The sequence below is a fragment of the Hyposmocoma kahamanoa genome, unplaced genomic scaffold (genome assembly GCF_003589595.1).
Source record: "Hyposmocoma kahamanoa isolate Upper Pololo Valley unplaced genomic scaffold, ASM358959v1 182, whole genome shotgun sequence".
Lineage (NCBI taxonomy): Eukaryota > Metazoa > Arthropoda > Insecta > Lepidoptera > Cosmopterigidae > Hyposmocoma > Hyposmocoma kahamanoa.
Genome location: NW_020653713.1, coordinates 6263714 through 6281838, shown reverse-complemented (window position 1 = coordinate 6281838; position 18125 = coordinate 6263714). Strand labels below are relative to the sequence as shown.

The window sequence follows — 18125 nt, the reverse complement described above, 5'->3', positions numbered from 1 at the left end:
TCCTAGGAAATGAAATATTTGTTCGCATATATTTGTTTCTTCAAACAAACCGACGACGTTTCGTGCCCTTTGCAGGTCCCATAGTCACGGTTGACCATGTTTGAAAAAACAAATATACGCAATTTAAATCCGGAAAAATAGTAACAATCGCGAAAACCTAAGAACTCGATAAAATTAAATCCTGTCAATAAAACGCGTGAAAACGCCTTCAGGTCGAGTTGAGCTGAAATACATAATTATAATATCTACAATAACTAACATGGTTTCAATTTGACATTCCATTTGTCGCAAGTATGTATAATAAATTTGAAGGAAAATAACTTTTTGCTATAAGGGTGTCACTACACTTATTAATGCAGAATTGGCTTGAGCCAGTCAGAAAAGGCTTTATGGTGAGCAATATAAGCGGAAAAGATGTTACGTGTTTCTCCGCAGACGCGAAACAACATAATAGACATAAAACTTTTCCTGACCGATTTACAGCGGATCCCTGTCGATAAGTGTAATGCAATGCATTATTCTGCTGTGAAATTGGTATAAAATAAACTCAATGTTGCCATTGTTACGGCACTTTGGAGTAAATATAGTAAGTACGATACGATATTGATTTTACTCTTCAGCGAAAGAGAAATCTTGAATGTAACGGAATTTTAGATTATTCTTATAATTATGCTTTTCATACTACCATTCTGAAGCTAAAAAAACATGTTGAGTCCCATTACAAACTAATTTTCTTAATGTTACGTTTCTTTGTTTGAGTGTTGGTATAGAAACCCCAATGACTATAATCTAAAGATTTACCTCACAGTTGTATACTCGAAGGGATTTACTATTTTGCTGTGTGATTTTTTTATAATAACATACCGAACAGAAAATATCGGAGTAAAAAATGTGATAACTATAAACCAAAAATGAAGCGCAAGTTTATTATCTGCAAGATGATGTACGACAATAATGAACTTTACATTTTACTTATTTGCTACGGAGCTCGGCGTTGAATAAAATTATACTCACGTCAATTTCGTCGGACGAACAATGTACGGTAGGTAATAATTTCTTCTAATTCTGGCAACACTGAAAACGTCTTTCATTATTTATTTATTTATTTAATTTTGTCTCGGGCGGGTCGATCGTGAGCGAACTTGCGTACTTTGACGCGCAGGTTTTTCGCCGGGCGCGGAACCTCCGTTGTTCCAAGTCACCGAAGTCATGACGGTTATAACTAAGATCTCCGTAACAACGAAGCCACCAACACCACCACCACCAGATAATGATGATAAGAGTTATTTTATAGGCGACCCGTCCGTTGGAGTCGATGAGGTGAGGATATAATTCCTACTATAAAGTTCATTAATTTAAAAAATATATAATATGTGAGGACCTGGGATTATACACGCGTGTGAAATACTTGCAAATATTATTTTTATTATTTTACGGAATTTTGAATCGTCTTTAACTTGCAAATTTTGCAGAAATATCAATATCGGACTTGCGCACTGGCGATGTCGCAAAGTAAATAAATTTCGTTATTTTATGTCTAAGAATGATATTTTTTTGTCGTATGTATTCGCGTATTATATTATAAAATATTTTATTTTTCACGTTTAATAGAAAATTAATGATTAAATTACTGCTACATAAAAAAAATTTTTTTTCTTCTCCAGGATGTCATCGTAGCATCCAAGAAGCGGGTAATTCCTATGATATGTGTGGTGGTGTTATGTTCGCTGCTCTTTGCCTGTTCTTCCGGCCTGGTGTTTCTACTGTACGAGGGTTATTCCCAGTACAATGCCACTCCACGCTACACAGGCTACTGCAACATCCCTATTGACTTGCTGCGGCAGGAGGTAAGGTTTGATGTTATCTTAGTATTGGAGTTCTAGGTGTATGGCTTTCATCTCTACAGCAAAGACAGACAACGAAAAGACACCAGGATCTCATAGGGTCTGACAATTGATCTGAAGGGTCAGACAGTCTCCTAATGTCTTATGGTACCACGTGATGGAACGGGCAAGTTGTGTGCCTGGTGTTACGTAACATGTCTGTCCATAGCAGTTGTAGTGCCATTCAGAGCTTTAAATCGCAAAGATCTGAGAGACATTTCCACTGGGCCTATCACTCTGAGACATAGTTGACAAGGCTTATGTGTCTGTAATTTTGGCCTATTCCACTAGTCCCTACCAGCTGTCCCTCCTGGTGGGGACAAGTGGATTTTTTTTCCACTCTTCCCTACCACACCATCATTGGTTGAGATTCACCAGCACTCTTAATTTTCAAAATCGGAATGCATTTGTGACTTTTGAAAATTAATTATGATATTGTGAGAAGTTCAGTAGTAAAATTATACCTTATTTTACTTTAATTAATTTAATGCTATCATTTCTCTAATTTGGATTAAGTGAGTGATCTTTTTGGTATTAAATAAGTGGTAGTTCCAAGTGTTAAATTTTTTAAATGATTTATATCCATATCTTTTGTAACTTCCAAAAGACCAAGCTCAGGTTATCATCACCAAGATGAATGGATTGCTCCCTTATCCTTAGTATGTAAAACAACAGTGCTATAACTAAACAAAAAGTAAGAAATAAATAAATGCACTCAATAATTATAATTGTATACCATTTTCGAAAACATTTATTACTTCAACAACAACATTTATTCTCAGTATATTTCAAAGGTTCACAACAGTGTTTCTCAAACAGTGGGTCACGCCCCGGGTATTAGAACAAGGGGTCGTGATTGCTTTTGTATTTATTGTATAGCTATCAGATCTGCATGGTAAATCTGGTAAGCGGCGATTGTACGAAATTTAACTAAGATATTTAATTTCAATCACCACACGCAAAATAGGCGCCTTGACGTCGAGTTGCGGACACCAGCCCGTTACACCAAGTACCAAGTTAATTTCAATCAATAAAGACTTTATTGCAACTATATTATATAATTGCAAAATTACACACCACTTCTTCTTATCATATTGATGGCATGGACTTGCAGACTAGAACGATGGGACATTGTTTGCCATCGTGGTGAAAGGAATTGCCAATCGGCGTAATGTTCTCACTGATTATTGCACCTTTTGTGCAACCTTACAAACCACTTGCTAAGCCATTCCAGATCATTTTGGAAGAGGACAGTAAGTGTCGTATTCCAAAACTCTACTCAATTTTCAGTACTTGTGTTTCCAGTGCAATCCTGACTTGTGCATTGAGTAGAGTTCTAGAATACGACCCTAAGAATAGTATTGTTTGCTCGCCCTTGAGATGAAACAAGGCAAAGATTGTTCCTGTTTCTATTTAAATTAGAATTCTTTGTTTGTGTTTACTTAGTTTGTTATTATGTTACCATCATTATTATACGTGAGGCGCACTATAAAGTTTCCGAAATGAATAAGAAAAAAATACTATAAATAGTCAGAAATGGATTTATTGTTTCTCAAAATATTCTCCGTTAGCGTTAATGCAATTTTTCATGCGAATGAACCAATTTTGAAAACATTTATGCCACTCCTCCGTGACAGTCTCTGAAACATATTTTTCATACTCTTCGCCAGCCTCTTCAGGGATGAAAATCGTTGACCACGTAACTGGTTCTTAATTTTTGGAAATAAATAAAAGTCACAAGCTGCCAGGTCGGGACTATGCGCGGGATAGCTTATAAGGTTAACGTTGTTCACCTTCAAAAATTCATTCGTCTGTCTGGTCGTGTGAGAACTGGCATTATAGTGGTCCAAGATGATACGGCTTTTACGGTTATTGTTACCGAGTTTGTCAATGACTTCCGGCAAACAAATCGGTCAACAAATCCGGCAAACAAATCGACAAAACGGTCGTGTACCAATCACTATTCACGGTACAACGGTTCTCCAAAGCAACAGTAGTCACCAGTTTTATTAAAAAAAAGAAGCAATCATCCGCTTAGAACCACTTTGCACGTGCGCCACTTTGGTTGGTTTCGGCTCATCTCGAAAGACCCATACCCTCGATTGCTGCTTTGTTATGGAATCGTAACCATAAATCCGTGTTTCGTCACCTGTTACTATGTCTCACACCAAATTTGACGCCCCTTCGTTAAATCTGGTAAGCATGGCATTGCACCAATTGACGCGATCCGTTTTTTGAGCTTCAGTCAAATTGTGTGAGATCCACCGAGAGCACAGCTTTTTCAAACCTAAATGTTTGTGTAGTATTGATTGTATTTGACTCATACCTATGCCTAAAGATGCCCAAATCTCATGATATGTCACCGACCATCAAGAAATTCGTCACTGAGATTCACATGTCCGCGTATGAATTCTGCAAACCAGCTATAAATAATCGTCTTGCATGGTGCGCGAAAATTTTCACGAGTTAAATCGATGGTGATATAGACAACCAATTTTTAAAATGACGCTATAATGTAAAATCAAGTGACAGTCAGGTGAAACAAACTGTATTCTACAGCCAAAGAGTTCCATTTTCAAATGTTGTAATTACTTTGCGAGAGCGTTGAAATAACATTGAAATGCATTGGTCGAAAATAAAACACACCTTTTTCATATACATATATTATAATAAAACATATACATAAACACATATATATAAAGCTACAAGTTCTTACTCACTGATAGAAATAGAACGCATACTTCCCGATATGGTGAATAAAAAAAGATATTTATACCGTTGTATGCCGATAGATTCCAAAGCAAAGAAACAAATATGAGAAGACCTAAATGTGGAAAATATGAAAGAGTGATCAACGGCCTGCAAAAACTATAATATATGGAGGGAATATTTGTGCTCTTTTATGAGGTACACACTGGTCAATTTACGCCAGAACTAAAAAATGTTCGAAATTCAAATAAATAAGATGGCCGCCATACAAATTTCAAAGTCACCTATCACGGAAACTATTAGAGATAGGTAGGAGGTGCTCGAAGGAATGTCATAGAGATTAATAGTTGTCAACTGCCTGGGTTAAAAAAAAACAAGATGGCGAATTCAAAATGGCGCACGAAGAACTTGCTTCGATCCGGCTGAAAATTGATATGCGGGGGTCTTTAGGAGTCCTTAACCATAATTTGGGGTGAAAAGTTTTTTTCGCAATTTTTTAATATGGCTGTCATATAAGTGTTTTTTTCGTCAAATGTGGTTGCCGAAACGGACGGCTGAAAAATTGCTCTAATTCGATTGAAAGTGGACATGTCGGGATCTCTATGAGTGTTTAATAATAATTAGCGGTCAAAATTTATTTTTCGCCGTTTTTCAATATGGCTGCAAAATACAAACTTTTTTGGCGGTAGATAAAAATTTCTTCTAATTCGACTGAAAATGGCATGGCTTCAACCACAATTTGGGGTAAAAATTTAGTTTCTGCCGTTTTTCGATATAGCCGTATTTTTATATGTGAATGGCTATTGAAAAAATTTGCTTTGCTCGGACTGAAAATTGGCACGAACAGATTTTTAAGATTGTTTGATAATAATTAGTGGTCAAAATATATTTTTGCAATTTTGAAATATGGCCGCCAGTAAAGAGCTATTGCAATTTTTTTAAAACAAAGCCATAAGTGCTGAGGCCGGAGACCGAGGTCCTCGGAGGGCGAAGCCCGAAGCGTCCGCACGCCATCAAATGGAGATAATGTACGGAGACGTAATAGATTACGAGTACAAGATTTCACAATTGTAAAAATGTAAAGCATGCTTCCCGATGTAGTGGAAATGAGATACTTATTATAGCGTTATTGTATCTCAACCGTCTCTATGTTAGATTTCATTTTCTTGAAAGCTATGCTATGAAAAAATGCCTACTACCGAATTTCCTGTACTATGTAGGTACTATGATTACCAAATCAACGATAATCCAGAATACTCAGACCAAAACCAACTTAAAAATATTCGTTTCTTAAATTGGCATAAATCGGGAATTGACCTCCTCATCAAGCGCCCATAGTACTAACTGCTGTGCCACCGAAGAGCACGAGCACTCCCCGTAAACTGAAACCGACCACGCGCCGCAGGCCGAGCCCGACCCCACCGTAGGACGTTTTACGTTTTACGACGCAAATAGTTGCCTCTGAAGGACCTTTCATATTTTGTTCAGCGTGTAATGTTAAATCTCAAGTTATAAATAGAACTAAAAACCATAACATGTTTCTTTAAGAAAATAGAACTGTGATTGTTATGAAAATAGGATTAATAAATTTCCCAAAATTAATATACGTGCTAAGGTAATGATGTATGGTGTCTACCACGATACTTTAACAAAATTCCTCAACGAAGCCAAGTGTTCAAGCAACTTCTGCTTTTACCTTTGTGTGTTATGTATTATGGCAGTGTTATGTGCATGACGTGTTGCGTTTCTAATCTATAGTTTTATAACATATTGAAAACGTTTTTATAACTGTGATGTTTTTTATCTGGAAAAATGCGTGGCGAATGTACATTAATATCCAGTTTTTAAAATAAGATTTGAAAGGTTTTAACGCTAGTACGTAAATATCGTTGGGTTTTAATGTGAAAGATAACTAACACTACAACGATATATATTATATGCTTTTTTATAATATGCAAAAAAGTCCTGGAGGTATTAGTCGGATTTTATATCCCGTTTTACTTTTCTGTTACTGGTAGGCACTTAGGCAGATTCTAGAGGGTCAGATAATAGAACAAATGAAACACTGGTTGTATTTAATTTAAAGTATATTTGTCACGGATCGTGTTGTTAAAAACGAACGGTAGATAAAAGATAAGAGTCTAATGACGCTGAACCAATCTCCATATGTAATGCTGCCAACAAAAACCTTTCTTCTAAGTTAGGTATACAAATGGCAATGTTCATCAGTGATACATGAACTGATGATGATGCCCATTGTACCATGCCCAATTGAACATTGCCATTTGTATGCAAAGCTGTTCCCTTCAGATACAATTCTATGATTGAACACTATATTGATCTATAACATAGGTTCCCACACTTTTTGGATGCCGCCCACTTAGGGAAGGAAAAAAATTTCAACAGAGCGATAGGGACAACTTCGGGAAACTATAATCTATACCTAAGGTGTCCGGTATGTCGTATAGTTCTAGCTATAGTCTTGTAAGTGTAGCGCCTTCCGTGTTACTCTCTTGTTATTTTCACATGGTTCTTCTCATGAGACCTTCACATCCATTTTAATCTATTCTATCTAGTTTGCCTTCCCGTTTTTCTAAGTATATTCCTCATCTCTCTCGTTTGTTTATTCGGTCGGCCATATTGCCCATGATCGATTAAAGTCTCGTATAAATATTAAATGGCGCAAAATGATGTTTTCCACGTTTTACTAAGCTCCACGAAACAATAGTTCTTCGAAGGGAGTTTCATTGAACGGACTCGAATATCGTTTTACAAAAATATTTACGTCTTATCTGGAAAACAGATAGATACCTACAGGTTCATGATGACATAGCATCTTGTAGGGAATGTTGAGAATTACTTTACTTTATGAGAATATTATAAATTGAACAGATGTAAAACCAGATTACGTCGTTTCAAAAACTCAATCCTAACGTGTTGCGATTGTACATTATGAAATTGTATGTACATATGTGCGTATTTTAACTGTGTTAGCAAGAAAACAGGTCTAGGAATGACCTCGCAATTGCCGCGATTAACTCGTGACCCTCGCGGCTTCACTCATCTCATTGCTATGATACGATATAACTGCTACCTACGTACTAGAAAAATGCTGGGCCCGCACTGGTACACTGTAGTTCGTAATCTATCATAATAAACATGTGGTGTGAGATTGATTTCGCGGTGACTTATTTCTGGCTGTTGATAAGCCTTTGTATGTACAGTAACGGACTGAAGCGAATGTATGATTATTAACATTTTCATGCTATTTGTTGCGAGTTGTATCAGAGCTCAAAAACTACCCCATCATTATTGTTGTTCAACAGGCCAGGTCAATGGACAGGCAAGATGTTTGACAAACAGAAATTGAAATAAATTCACATTGAGCCCCATTTAAAGATTTGCTGGAAGTTATGCTTTACATCATTTATATACAGTCAAAAAACAAAGTTTGTGTTGCTGGCTAAGTCTATTTCTAAACTACTTTATAGTTACTGTATTTTGCCAAACTAACAGAATGAAAATGACGGCAATCAAATTTTTTTTAAGAATTTCGTATATTTCAAACCTAAATTAATCAGAACGTGTTAAATTGACCGGCGACAGGACGCCGGTCAATTTAAATTGGCTCTGGTGCATTCGGAAGGTACCTGTCCATCTCGTGAAAGTATTCGATCAATAATTTATGGGGATGCACAGAGAGACTGCGCTCAATGCGTCTGTGTACTGCGCCTGTCAGAAGTCCCGATCCCGCTGTAGCCGTACCTAGATAGGCACCTAGATTTTACGTAGGTGGGGCAGTCTTTACGGGAGAAGGAACGAGTTCGGATGCGTGTAACTGATTGCAGAATTGCAATTAATTGTAAAATTGCAATTAATTGCAAAATTGCAACCAGTTGCATTCATCAAAGAGCCACTTTGTGTTTTCAACATTGCACATATCAGGGTAAGTGTTTATGACCGGGCGGCGTCGTGGTGAATGTTCACTGATCCCACGGCGCCGACTCAACCGGCGAGAGGGAAATCCGGGAGGGTTTTAGTGGTTTAGTTTTAGGCCTTCCAGTGTGGAGGGAGAGTCCCCACATAACCCTTGAGTCTCCCTGGGCTCAGGGGTATCCATAAAGATTTCCCCCCGTCAAAAAAAAAAGGGGTAAGTGTTTATGTAGATTTAGTAAAAAACCGACCTAAAAAGTTCGTGGAATCTCTTTGCCAAGTTTTATTGCAATTGGTTACCGGAAAGTACGCGAAACCGAAATCATCCCCTAGTGTGCCACTCTTAGAGGTGGTATATTTTCTTCAAATTTAAATGGGGCCAATATTGAGGTACCCCCTATCGAATAAAAAAGAATTATCAAAAAAAAAATGCAATCGACTTGAGAACTTCCTCCTTTTTTTGAAGTCGGTTAAATGTATACATTGATTCAATCAAAGCTATAGAGCAGCCATGCCGTCATCATCAGTATATATGTATATCTGTGTATATACATTCGTCGAAATGAATTCAACCTGCGTAGAACTGAAGAGCCGAATGTCAAGGGTGTCTGGAGAGTGTGTGAAGGGAATGTAATACAATTTTAGTCACTATAGCAACAGGTTTCTCTTGACGGCGGCGCTTCTTTTGACGGGGCCATTGTTTTTGTTGCACGTCTTTATGTTTTTGTGTAGGGCTAGGGTCACAGTATCGAATCAAAAGTATTGATACCATGAGGTATCGATACCTCCTGCAAATTTCCCTACTTAAAGACAGAATAAAACACATGAATATAAATAATAAAATAAGTCTTTTATTTGATTTATATTTATGATTTTTAAGTGAAACAACTAATAAAAGACTTTCATTAAATTGATCAATCTATGTAGTAACAGTCCGTTTCTCGTTTTTGATATTGTATTGCCTGCTTTTGAGAACACACGTTCTGAAGAACGAACAAACTTCGCCGGAATTGCGAGGTACTCAAAAATATCTATTATGTTTGTCACGTATATTAATTCAAATGTTTCTAATTATGTTTCTTCATTCTCATTCTTATAAAGAGGCAAATGGTGGCATACACTATTACAGCCAAGTCATTTGTAATGAAGTGCTTTACGATATGAGGTGTCCTAAGTAGGAATTAGTCAAAACGATACGATACTTGTCAAAAAGTACTAATACCTGAAAAGTATCGAATGAAAAGTATCGGTATTGGAAGGTTAAGTACTCGATACCAAAAAGTATCGATACTTTTTCCATGTCCCTATGTAGGGCCTAGACAAAGTATGGTAGGTATAACATACAGCAAGCAAGTCGTAGGGGTGTGAGAGCCGGCCGGCGTGTCAGATTCAATTAGGGAGTCGCCACATTTATCGATACGGAATCGCATTAAGCCAGTCAGAAATAGCTTTTATGTCCTTATAATTAAAGCGAAAGAGACATTATGTGTTTGGAATCGATTCATACGACACGGCTCGAAACAAGTCGGCAACGTATCAGTTTTCTGCGAATTTCCGAATGCGTGCGTACGCAGCCTACGGCACTGGGACCCGTCCTTAGAAGGTAATGCTCAAAACTCAAATTTCGAAATGTGGGTATGCACACACATATTAGCGTAGTCGTGACAAAGTATCACATCATGCGAAAAAATAAGTCTAGGTCTAAGTCTAAATCACTAACTACTGTCAGTTGTGAAGTGCATCAGCTCAAAGTTTGCTCTATAAAGGCGCGTTCAAATTAGCCGCTGTTAGGCGCGCTGCAGCCGGGCGATTGTCACTTTTCATACAATTTCTAGAAGCGCTACAACCGCGCGGCAGCCACGCTCGGTTGCATCACGGTTAGTGAGGTGTACGAGTACATGTTAATTTGATGGACGAAAATCGAGTTGAAGAATTTATAGAGAATGCAGAACAACACCTTGCAATATGGGATATCAGTTCCGCCAGTTATTCTAATCGACTGGAAAAAAAGGCATGGGAAAATTTATGTCTAAAATTTATTGACAATTTTGAAACTAAAACTACAATTAAAAAAACATAGTAGGTTGTGAGTAATTTTCAATATCTATACGTGAAGTGTGTGCCCCAAGAACTCTGACCCCAGTAACTATATACCTTTTAATTAAATTTTTATTGAATTGATATTCAATTATTTTTTGTGAAATTACTCCACTAGTTTGTTATAATTCGTTGAAAGACCAAGTACAAAGACACGACGCAAGCACATAGAAAAATTCGTGAGGTCCGTTGGTTCGTTCCGTGGCTTAGTTGGTATAGCGTCTGGCACAGTATGCAAGAAGACGTCGGTTCGAATCCGACCGGATCGAAGGAATTTTTTCTGAGTGTTTTTTCTGAGTGTTCGATCTTTGTATTAATAATTATATACCTTTTGGTTCTGAAAACAAGTGTGAAGAATAGTGTTAAACAAACGTAAAAATCCCATAAAAACCCGTAAACAAGGCGAAAACTTTTTACAAATATTTTTCGTAAATCGAGTTTTGTAACTATTCAATGGTAGTATTCATTTTGATTATTTTGATAAAACATAGGTAACGAACGGATTCTAAAGGTGCCTACGACATTGTCGTTCAACAACGACAATTATAGACGTTTCGAGTTGTTTGGGAGTGCTCATTGAGAATGTGGCATTAATTTCTAAATCCAAGATGGTTGCCAAGAATTATCAAAAAATTATTTTTGGTAATCCTTATGGCAATGGCATTTATATCTGAATACATGATGGCTGACACGACTTTTCGAATTTCTAAATGTAAGATGGCGGGCACGATTTTTCAAATAATGGCAAGTTGGGTATCGTTTTCGACATATTTAAGGGTGCTCATTAAGAATATAGCACTTATTTGTAAATCCAAGATGGCGGACTAGATTTATCAAAAAAATGCAATATGGGTATCCTTTTCGAGGTATTTGGGGAAGCTCATTACGAATATGGCACTCATTTCTAAATCTGAGATGGCGGGTACGATTTTTCGAACAATGGCAAGTTGGGTATCGTTTTCGAAGTATTTGAGGGTGCTCATTACGAATATAGCACGTGTTTGTGAATCCAAGATGGCGGACACGATTTTTCAAAAAAATGCAATATAACGAAAACGTCTATAATTCTCGTTGTCGATCGACAATGTCGATTATATTAATACGTTCTGGTATTCTTTTTAATTTATTTTTCTTCAGTTTTAACAAAATAAGTGAAAGTAACGTTTCTTCGTCAGAATCCATCGTGTAACTGAGTCGAAAGATAAAACATCACAAAAAATTTAGTCGCACTTCATCGGGGCGACAGTCGCGCGGCGCGGCTGCAGCGCTGCTGCAGCGCGGCTGCAGCGCGGCTAACAGCGGCTAATTTGAACGCGCCCTAAGCTAAATAATAATTATTCCGTAACTTATAAAATAATAAAAATGTTAGATTAGTTAACATACCTTGCTTGGTAAGTAAGAAATTTCTAAAGATTGCACATAAACTCACGTACTAACGTGCAATCTTTAGACTACGTAATAATGATTATTTCTGCTGGCGGGTTCACGAGTCTTTCACTTGTGTTTTTCGCTTGCTTGCGATGGCTGGGTACACGGCGTAGAAATCAGCCTTCCGCGCAAAGGCGTTAACGAGCAGCGCTGTCAGTGCCAATTGTTCAAAATTCTCAAAAATCACGGTTAAAATCCCCAAATTTAGGGAGAGGATAGTTCATATTCCCCACGCATTCCCCACATCTCGAGTTTTCATTATTTATTTCTAATACAGAATGTAAAATGTAAAGCAAATTATAAAATTAGATGACCTTAAATTGTTTATTTATTTTAATGAGATTCAACATTAATCAAACTTTCAACTAAAAAATCATTTTTCTTTGCCTTACAAAATTAAGTAACTTAAGTATTTGTTGCGCATTTGGTGACCCTATGGTTAATGTTAGAAAAAATCAATGAGTAAATTAAGTTTCGACCTATATTTAATATTTAAAGTTGACGAGTGCCGAGTGGTAAGTTGTGGTATGGAAGTAGTTGGTATTTACTACAAACTGCTCGGCTTTTGTTTATCAATAGCTGATTTCGTTTTTCTTCATATCGGGGACCGGCTTAAGTGGGAGAAAGGATCGCGAACTCAACCGGCACCAACTGGTAACTTTACAATTCAGAAACAAGTGCTCTGATAATAATTCTATTTAAGCTGCTTGTTAATAAAGCGAGGGATGTGCGATGTTGAAAAACACGTTGATATAGTTCATCTCAGTGTTTCTAACAATAACGATCAAACTAGCGATGCATCAGTAATCGATAGATTTAAAAAAATCGTAAAATGTTGGAATCCCCAAGTTTTCCCTACATAGCGCCAATTTCCACAAAATCCCCAATCTAGTTGAAATTCTCCGCAATTTGGGGAATTCCCGACAAATTGGCAACGCTGTTCACGAGTCTTCCGCTTTGCGTTGCGGAGAGACTTACGCGCATGTGCGGCGCCTTGCCTTTTGGGTTGTCGACACTCTCGAACCGGCTGCTGCTCTGTGATTAGCCAGTGGTGCTGTCCTCCGCAAACGTTTCTTGTTGTTTGCGTGGATATATCAAGTTTGCTAGATATCAAACTCACGGAACGCAAAGAAATCCAACGCAAAGCAAGCGGCCGGCGCGGCGCAAGCGAGTGACTCGTGAACACTGGAACAGTCTTGCCTGCGTATGCACGACGCAAGTCACGCAAGCAAGCGAAAAACGCAAGTGAAAGACTTGTGAACCCTGCGTTAGCATAAAGAACAAACTTTGAGAGAGAGAGAGAGAGAAGCTACATAATCTCAGTACAGAGTACTAAAAATACCGACCTCAAAAGTACGTGGAATTACATCTATTTGTAAAGATTTTTTGAAATCGGTTACCGGAAAGTGCGCAAACCCGGATTCATCCCCTAGTTTGCCACTATACGGAACTTGACACTGGAGATAATAAAAATAGGTTCTCACTACTCAAAGAACATTGAGAGAGAAAAACGCCTTGAATTAGGGAATAGCAAAATCAACCATTAAAATAATTGCTCCTTATAATAAAATTTAGGCGCTATTTATAAACATGAATCTTCATGCGTGAACAGCCACTCTTAGAGGTGGACGATTTTCTACAAAATTAAATGGGACCACTATGAAGGTACTTCCAACAAAAAAAAGAATCATGAAAATCGGTTCACAAATACCGGAGTTATCGCGTAACATACATACAAAAAAACACAGTCGAATTGAGAACCTCCTCCTTTTTTTGAAGCCGGTTAAAAACCTTGACTATCGCAGAAAAGTAGCCTGCTTGTCGGTTTTCTACCGGATACATTTCGGGGAGTGTGCGCAGAAACTTTTCAATTTAGTTCCAACCTCACCGTTCCTCCTTTGGTCGACTAGCAGGTCCGGAGCACTTCATCCTTATGTCATTGATATACTACCCATTCGCACTAAGCGCTTTGCTTCCTCCTTTCTGATGCGTACGGCAAAGGAATGGAATTCTCTACCGGTACCTGTGTTTCCCGAAAAATACAATTTGGGGCTATTCAAGGCTAGAGTGAATGGGCACTTTTTAGGTAAACGCGTACCATCGTCAGTCGCATCGTCGCTTAACATCAGGTGGGATTATGACCCAGCGTGTGTGTATAATAACTAAAAAAAAATTTTGGCTGAATGGCCAGCGCCTATGCTGCAATGCCCGAAAGGCGCGAAATTTAAAATTTCACATTGGCTGGAGCTTTATAGTCGCAGCAAGGAGGAGGTCTGCGGGTTGCCGATTCCTGGTCTAGGCAGAATAGTAAACAAACGTACTTAAATTTATTGGCAATAGAGCGGGTTATATAAGTACCTATCTATTAATTAAGTTGTTTTGTCTGTTATCGTGTTTTTAACAGACTTCACTTTTAGTAGCAGTAGAGCTCCTTGTGAAATCCAAGGAAGTACTGCTACCTTATATATATATCTGCCGCCAAGCAGTAATATCAGTATGTTTCGGACCAGACACATGCAACTTGTCAACTTATATCTCGGGGCGACGGGCGCAGTAGCAGTGCCTCCAAGATCTTTGCGATTTAAAGTTCTGTGTGGCACTGTAAGTATTATGGACAGGCGTGTAACTTACCATCACGCGCACGACTTGTTCGTCCCGTCACTTGATATTAAAAAAAACTTCATCAATTAGGGAAGTTCTTTGTTTCCCCAGTACGTGGATATGCACTATTCTCGCATTTTGGGGACTTCATGATAATTCGCAGAAACACATTGTCTACCATTGGTCAATAGTAGGTAGGAAACGAACCATTTTTAGTAGGTTCCGGTGTAGGGGTTCTGGGTAATTTCGTTACTCTGTTGCTCTTAGCACTGGGGATTCTCTAGTTTGAGACCAGATAAATGGTGTGATCGTCTGAAGTAAAAAATGCGTTTTGGGGTCCCTAAGTGAAGTAAACTAAGTCTAAGACCTGTAAATATACAAGTTGTTAAAAAAAGAATTCGTACATAATACACGATTCTTTTTCGACTTCCCGTACAAAACAATCAGCGGAGCGGACAATTTTGTATGAAAATAAAATTTTTTTTCGCTCATTTGCATTATATTAGAAGGTTCCTAATCGTTATAGTACCACTAAAAGTAGATAGAGTAAATTAGAATATTCCACCACACCAATATCGTGTGACATTAATTACCAATATTAACCGACCTAGGGCACATGTATTCACAGTTTTACCACAGTATAATTAAGACTAGTAGTGTAACTCCATACAAACGTAGCAGCGTGGCTTGTATGTGTGCACGCCCGCGCGTCGTGTACAGACGCATAAACACACGCGGCACTCGTGTTGCACAAGGCGGGTTGCACGCGCCACTCATTATGGAATTGAAGCGATCGCTCGGTGTTTAAAGAAATGACATTAAATAGTAGACGTGTTTATTGCTTTGTTTATGGTCCAAACGCGAATTCATTCTAAGTTAAGTTAAGAATGGTTATACACGACAACTTCTAGCAGCGATGCAAACGCGCGTTCGTGAAACGCGCGATTGCATCGCTACATTTGCGATTTATAGGCAATTGCATAGATGCAATCGCCCATAAATCCCAAGTGTATTTGTATTTACATAAATTAAAAAAAAAATGGTAACATTACACTCAATCTGAAGACATATTTTTACTTTCCACGTTTGATGTACCTTTTCAGTTGTACCTATCAGCGTTGAAGTGGTCAATACACTTTACGAGTTACTTAAAAATTATTTTTAAAGGGAACACAGATATGAACAATGTAGACCAATTTGTAATTTTTTGTTCGTCCCAAATTAAAAAAAAATATTTGTACATATTGCCGATACATAAAAACAAATTGGTTATTCCATTTCAGAACTTAGGACAAGTGTCGCGCGATCAACTAATTGAGCCGAACTACCGCGAACACCACATCCCTCCTCTCACTTGGTTCGCCAACCCGGACGTGCAGATCTTCAGTACCGATGAAGGAGCCGCAGATGCCTTCGTCAATTCTCTTCGCGAGGAGTTTGACGTTGGTGGTCGTATCGAAAAAATTCGGGTTTTCGACAATGGCAAAACTATCAGCTTCATTCACGACTTTGAAGACAACGTTACTGGTAAGTCTGTTTATTCCAATGAGGTGTTCTCTTTTCGAGGGCGTGAAAGATTCTTGTCTGCGTCATAAACTTCTTTTATCCACCGTCCTTTGATTAGTTCGTGACTTTGAAGACAATGTTATGGTGTTAAATGAATATGGTCCTTCGAGTCCGGTACTTGGGGTAATAACAAAATACACTAGTTTTCGCCAAAATTCAAAATAGTAAATTAACAGAAATTTAAATAATTTTGATAGCTGCTAAGACTTTTTCGTTTGATTCTAAGGAATTGAACTGCTTTCCTAGATTAAAATGTATGATGATGACCTCGGTGTCCCAATGATTTGCATTATAGGCGCTGGGTAAGGAGGTCCCGAGTTCGATTCCCGGCTAGGCCAATTTGGGAAATGAACTTTCCAAATTGATTCTGGTCTGGCTGTTCCGGGTAGTGCCCTAGAGTGAATTCCGTTGCTTTGGTATGAGTACCAATAGTATAGGGAATTCTCTAGTTTGAGACCGGGTAGTGGCGTGGTAGTCTGGCACAGTATTTAAAGCAGACCCTTCGCTTTCCAGGCATAATAGATCAAGACCGGTGCTTCCTAATGGACCTAGATCCTTCTCTGGTCCTCGATCCGGAGCTACTAGTATTTGCGATCCAGAACGGTGAGGAGTTCGACCTGACTCGTGTACACACCACCCTTCGGGCCCTTATTCCGGCACTGGTTGACCTCAATCACAAGGCTCGCGCGCTGGCTGAGCGCTGCAATGTCAAGCCTACTTACCGCCTTAAGAACTCCGGACCTATGAGTAAGTTACCTTAGTAATTAAAGAAGAGTAAGGTGGTCGCGCCAGTGACCGACAAGCACCACTTTTCGATATCTTTCCTAAATTCCTTTGTACTAAGATTTAGGACAAAATATTCTATCATTGTAACACGTTTCCTATAGGTATGGGTGTTCATTAATCGCGAGTGTTGATTACTGGTTAGTTAATTTGTGGATTTTTGGTGTTCTTTACTGGAATTTTGGAGATATTCTAGTTTAGGTTTTTTTTAGTAATAATTCTTTTTTTGAAGGTCTTCTCCTATCGGAGATTGGCCAACATCCTGACCTTAGAGGCTGCCTCTGTAAAGAGTTTGGTGGCAATGCAGCCGAACCAATCCCTTAAATATACCAACCAGGAGTGCCGCCTTCTACCAACATTTCGTTTTCTAACGATTTTACCTTGGATGATAAGCTGAAATAATGTGTATACTTATTACACGTAATAATTAAAATAGCTTTTTTACGCAACATACTGCAGTATAATCTTTCTTGAGGATTATATCTGTGAAGTAAACTAATGACTATAGCTATATATGTTTAAAAACAAAAAATATTTCAAATTTAAAGAAACGATATAGCTCAAAAATTGGATAAGTGGGTGATTCTTCATAAGTGACAATCATTGAAATAATAAAATGTGTTACAAAACTAATGCATTAAGAAACTTGTACAAATAATTACCGTTTTCTTGTATTAAAAACTTGAAAATACCTATATGCATTCCTTAGTTGAGTCACACGTGATTTTAGAGAATTTTGTCAAAAGCAACTAAGGCGGTCGGCACGCAGATTCTTTATTGTATTCTCTTATTATTAGATGTACCTATTTAAGTGTAAATCTGATTACTTTACAATTTTTAGTTTTCACAGTTCTTTTTTTTTTAATCTGAAATGTTCCGAAATTCTGTGGAATATTCTCGAAAAATTTAAAATAAGTCGTTCATTACCATACTCTACTACTTATTCAATTCAATTGAATTAATTAAATTATGTATTTATTTAGGCATAAATCCCATTACATTAAATTATACATTACACAATCATCACACAGTCATAACAATTTAAAAGCAAATAAATAAATAAATAAATAAATAAATAAATAATAATAATAATAATAATAATAATAATAATAATAATAATAATAA

The 18125-nt window shown here is 37.7% G+C and overlaps 1 protein-coding gene across 1 annotated transcript in view; it reads left to right on the top strand.

The window, feature by feature from the left end:
* The first annotated feature begins 1142 nt into the window (after nucleotides 1–1142).
* Nucleotides 1143–18125, top strand: part of LOC113226149 — a 24176-nt gene continuing 7193 nt past the window's right edge. The window contains exons 1-4 of the mRNA XM_026458679.1: nucleotides 1143–1320; nucleotides 1665–1847; nucleotides 15935–16178; nucleotides 16731–16964. Coding sequence (XP_026314464.1) covers nucleotides 1210–1320; nucleotides 1665–1847; nucleotides 15935–16178; nucleotides 16731–16964 — 772 coding nt within the window. The 5' untranslated portion in view covers nucleotides 1143–1209. The remainder of the gene's footprint in view (nucleotides 1321–1664; nucleotides 1848–15934; nucleotides 16179–16730; nucleotides 16965–18125) is intronic.